This window comes from Pundamilia nyererei, unplaced genomic scaffold (genome assembly GCF_000239375.1).
Source record: "Pundamilia nyererei isolate P.nyererei 1_Seehausen unplaced genomic scaffold, PunNye1.0 scaffold00267, whole genome shotgun sequence".
Lineage (NCBI taxonomy): Eukaryota > Metazoa > Chordata > Actinopteri > Cichliformes > Cichlidae > Pundamilia > Pundamilia nyererei.
The window spans coordinates 674,972-680,286 of record NW_005187668.1 but is presented as its reverse complement, the minus strand read 5'-3'; the positions used below and the strand labels follow the sequence as shown (position 1 = coordinate 680,286).

Genomic DNA, 5,315 nt, shown 5'->3' with positions numbered 1-5,315 from the left:
CTCTATATTGATGTATAGCAACTTGAAATACTCCCCAAAATAGGACTACAGCATGTAAAAATATAACGATAAGCTCGGGCGGACTTGGTTCTATGGTAGGTCTTAAAGGGTTACCGGTAATATTGAAACAAACATATAAAGAAGGTAAATTATTCCCTCTAAACAAAATGTATAATTTCTAAACGTGCTAATCAGTGTTTGCGTGATTGCTCTGCCCATCAAAAAGTCATCTGCGTGAATATCATTGTTATTGGAGTGGCAATTGTCAGTTGGGAGATTTTTACATATCGCCCAACCTTATTATGAGTCTCTTTAAAATCTTAAATATCAATGTATGTAAATGCCCTAACAATTATTGATTTTGAGTTATAATTATCAGATGTGGGACACATCAGATATTCTCTGCAGTGGGAACTCAAAAGATAGCTTATATGGCTTTTTATTCTTTTACAGCTTCTCACATGGTGCGAACTATAGTGAGCTCTCAGTCCATCCCTATTCCCCAGACAGCTGCAGACTGTCCTGGAAGGACCAGACAGGCCTCAGAATGTGTAAGTACAACAGTTAACCTTCCACACTACGCTCTCAAAATAATCACTGACACTGGCTACCACAGACGTGACAGAAGTTCATAAGTGATGCATATTCAACACTGAGATGTGATTTTCTTTTCTTTTCTTTTCTTTTCTTTTCTTTTCTTTTCTTTTCTTTTCTTTTCTTTTCTTTTGGTACCAATTCCAGTTCTGAGAACTATAAATGGCAGCATGTAACAACATGTGATCCGCTTTTCTTCAGTGTAGTTTTAGTTTTCATAATGAAGGAAGTTATTAAACTTTGCAATGTCTCTCAAACTACTGTAGGTCATAGGATCTTCTCTCACTTAAACAACTGAAAATTAAGTGCATGCTTCTGGAAAGAGATGCAAATAATTAACAGAAAATACGTTTACTGGGCATATTCAGTTCAGTTTCATTTATACAGCGCCAAATCACAATAACAGTTGAATCAAGGCAGTTTATATTGTAGGTAAAGAACCTACAATAATCCCAATGATTACATTTTGCCATAAAAATAAAAAAGATTGTAGTTAGTGTGATTTATGAATGAATTTAAGAAAACATGGTCTAAAGAGTCGTCACTTTTATATGTGAATCCAAAAATAACGAACAAATAAAATTAGAACTTATTTGCACATCACTTGTTCAGATTGCTGATTTTTAACTTCTTCCTTTTTTCTTCCTTTCTTCCTAATAGTCTGATAGTCGTCAGACTCCACCCTACTCACCACAGCCCACTGCTGTTCCCCCAAGTTCCACCCACTCCAGTTCTACTCAGCCCTCCCACACTAAGACCAATTCTGCTGGTCCCCACAAGCAGTCTGCACATCCCCAGGTCCCGCTCTCTCTCCTTAGCTTTCCTACCTCCCACCCAGGCCAGTATCACCCAAGTGCACTCACTGCACTGGGACTTCTTCCCACCCACCAGCACCAGTCACACCAGTCCCAGGGACAGTCTACTCACCCAGTCCACCTTCCCTCCACCTCCTGGCCTATCCATGGACCAGTCCTCACCTCGTCCTCTCCCACTGCCCCCTCTCCGCCTGGCATGAAATTCGCCCTGCGTTCAGCGTCTGGGAACGGGAGTCCCACAGGTTCAGGTGGAAACCCCAGCACCATGAATCTGAATGACCCCAGCATAATCTTCGCCCAGCCGGCGGGGAGACAGCTGGGCATCAGCGGGCCAGGACGGGAAGGACACTGGCACAACCACTTGGCACAACCTGGGTCACTCATGGGCAATGGCACTGTAGTCAAGTCAGGTATTCACTGGGTGATTTGGGGACACCATCTGTCTGTGTGGGATTCTGTCTCTATCTTTAGTTTTAAATAAAAGCATCAAACCATTTCTTATTTTATTACACAATCACCTGACTCTAGTGCTCAGGTATAGCTGCTTTAGAGTCTGCACTTTCTTTACAGAGAAAATCAAGGAATTCTTTCATTTAGAAGTAAATCTGGAGTTTTTGTTCCAGGATGATGTTTCGGATTTAGGTTGTGTATGTCTTAGGAAACTGCAGATCTCAATCACAGCTAGGAGAGGCTAAAGAAAATGGTGCAAATGTAGAGGAAATGTTACCAAACCCTCATGAGTTTGCAGTTGTCAAAAAGATTGTGCATGAGACTGAGGATTGTTTCTTGACCCTGACAATTTAAAAATGTTAGTGAAAAGAACGAGGTACACAGGAGCGACAGTCTACCCGAGCTCTGAGGCTTGTCAGTGTCAGTTTCATACACTTAGCTGTTTTAGTTTGTATTTAGTTGGGGTTTTTTTGGTTGTTTTTTATTTTATTTTCTATGATATTATAATAGTCATAAGCATTTCACAAGTTTTAATGATTTAATTTGTAAATAAATCAGATTTATGCAAGTAGTCAGCATTTTCAGTGTTGACCCTTCTGCAGTTCCCTGTGGCATGTTGATTTCAGCTTGTTAGTCTAATCCTGATTACTACCTTATGGGTGCTGCACCCACAAAACACCATTTGATTTGCAAAATCTGCACTAGGATTAAAATTCTTACCGGTACCAATTGTTTCTTTTTGACAGTTACAGAAAGATTTTTTTCCCCTTTGTCTACAGAGTCTGGCCACCCGGCTTCATTTGTAGCTGTGAGCCAAGGCTCTCGGTTATGGGAGCACAATAAAACCCCTCAGTACACTCTGTCTCCATCCTGGCCCTACAGAATGCCCCAGAACTTCATCCAGCAGGGCAACGGAGGCTACCAACATGGTAAACCCTTTGTGGCCCAAGGTTAGATATGATGAACATCAATGCTTTTTTATTACTTTTGGAAAAGAGACATTATTTTTCTAAGGGATTTCTTTTCTCTTTGTTTAGGTTCTATGATGCATCCGAATCCCAACTTCCCACTGGTCCCTCATGTCCGGCATCCAGTGAATCTGAATTTCATCCAACAGAAGAAGTAAACTGGCATCTTTTTTTAATCAGGCTTATGGTCAGTAAAACAACGCATAAAGCATCATTTGATCACAAGACAATTTTTAAAATGAATTTTATCATTTTTGTACAGTTTTTAAGTTTTACTTTTTGTGTCATTACATTGATTTGTGATACAAATGTCAAATATTTTAATACCCCCGTTTTTGAGGGGGTCCAAAAAAGTGTTTTTATTTTATGTGTAAAGTAAGGAGGACAAATGTAAACCTTTATTTTTATTAGCTTTATTCATACTTTGCTTGCCACAAGATGAAGGCTTTGAATAGATGTTTGTTTTAAAAACAATCTAACATGTCACCCTAAGTATGTAGTGCCAAAAGCATTGATAGCAAGAAAAAAGGGGAAAAGTCTTAAATAATAATGGAAAAAAAAGCTATAAAAAAATAAACAAAAAAGCAAACCGCTTCACTGTGTCCTGTGTGTTTATGTCTCTTACCAACACTCCAGCATACTATGTATGATCTAGTTTGCATTTGTGCTTTGGTCATTAGAACTCAGACTACAAGCAATGATGTTTGAGCAGGTTGTGACTGCATTGAGTCCATGTGGAGAACAGATGATTTGCTGAAATTGAATATTTCCTTCCATCTAGGTACACTGGCTCCACTGAAAGCCCCCCAAAACGTTTGCACCCAGATGCTTAGTGGACTAGTGCACATTGTAACATTAAGATTGAGACTTCTTTTATCTTTCTAATCAGCTGCGCTGATGTTTCTTGAGATACTATAGAGAGTGGAAGCAGTAATGTGTACAACGTATATTAAAGATGCCAGTTGAAGAGATTTCTGTAGTCGAGTACAGATGTGCATTCTTTCTAATGGCAAGAAGAAAGCAATGGTGCTGTTTTCACAAATGGGAACATGGTCCTCAGTGTTTTAGAACAATTTCACAACAGCACTTTACAGCTGTTACAGTTGATTCAGTGAGCAGACCCTGCCTCTAAAGGCATGCACAACCAACCACAGCAGCACTGTGATCTAATCTAGCATTAATGTGATAAGTCCCATTTGATTTGAGATCGAACGCTGCTCTGAATCACTTTTGAAACATTAGCATTCCGAGTGGCGATTTCGTCTCTCCTTTTTGTGGTCACAGCCCTGATGCACTTCTCTGTTCTGTGTCGATATAATCTAATAGGGAGGGAGCCAAATCCTTGTAAGTTATAATACAACATGGAAAAAATAAACAAAGAAAAAGGCAAAAATTATAATTGCAATGTGTCGATCCACAGTATTCGGCTGTGGTTAATGCTCTGGTGTTTCTTTATTGTAATTTAAAATGGTTTGGATGAATTGGAGACAGATGCATAACACAGCAGGGATACATTGGGAATAAGAAGACAGTGGAAGTAAGACTCATCACAAGAAATAATAATAATGGATTGGATTTATATAGCGCTTTTCAAGGCACCCAAAGCGCTTTACAATTCACTCTCGCATTCACACACTGGTGAAGGCAAGCTACGGTTGTAGCCACAGCTGCCCTGGGGCAGACTGACAGAAGCGAGGCTGCCATATCGCGCCATCGGCCCCTCTGGCCAACACCAGTAGGGTAAAGTGTCTTGCCCAAGGACACAATGACCAGGACAGAGAGCCTGGAGATCGAACCAGCAACCTTCCGGTTACAGATGCGCTTCCCAACCCCCTGAGCCACGGTCGCCCCAGACAAGAGGCCACCAAACTAAAACCCAGACTAAGCATGAGAGCTATTTAAATTGATTTTACACACAGTGCCTCTAGGTGAATACAGCGCAGGGTCAGTGCTAAGTAAAGTGCTAACAGCATGTGCCCACCAGCTCACCCTAATCTTTACCAGAATATTCAACCTCTCACTGGATGAAGCAGCCATCCCATCCTGTCTAAAATCAGCCACAATCATCCCAGTGCCAAAGAAGTCTCCCATCACCAGCCTGAACTATTATCGCCCTGTGGCCCTCACGCCGGTAATCATGAAATGCTTTGAAAGACTAGTCCTTCAGCACACCAAGGATTACCTCCCCCCAGAATTCAACCCCCACCAGTTTGCATACCACACAAACGGGTCCACAGAAGACGCCATTGCCCTCCACTCTGTGCTGAGTCACCTAGAACAGCGGCAGAGCTATGTCCGAATGCTCTTCGTGGACTACAGCTCAGCCTTTAGTACAATCATCCCAGACATCCTCTGCTGACCTTCCAGCACTCGCCCATTGAGAGCCTGCTAACTTACTGCATCACGGTATGGTACGGAAGCTGCACTAAGGCGGATAGAGCCCTCCCCCAGCATGTTTGCACTGAGTAGGAGATGTTCTGTATCTCAC

General features: G+C 41.5%; 1 protein-coding gene across 1 annotated transcript in view; it reads left to right on the top strand.

Moving 5' to 3' along the window:
* The window catches only part of tut4 (terminal uridylyl transferase 4), a 36,880-nt gene extending 33,497 nt beyond the window's left edge, over positions 1–3,383 (top strand). Inside the window, exons 27-30 of the mRNA XM_005750288.1 lie at positions 454–551; positions 1,255–1,819; positions 2,639–2,809; positions 2,897–3,383. Coding sequence (XP_005750345.1) covers positions 454–551; positions 1,255–1,819; positions 2,639–2,809; positions 2,897–2,985 — 923 coding nt within the window. The 3' untranslated portion in view covers positions 2,986–3,383. The remainder of the gene's footprint in view (positions 1–453; positions 552–1,254; positions 1,820–2,638; positions 2,810–2,896) is intronic.
* The last annotated feature ends 1,932 nt before the right edge of the window (positions 3,384–5,315 follow it).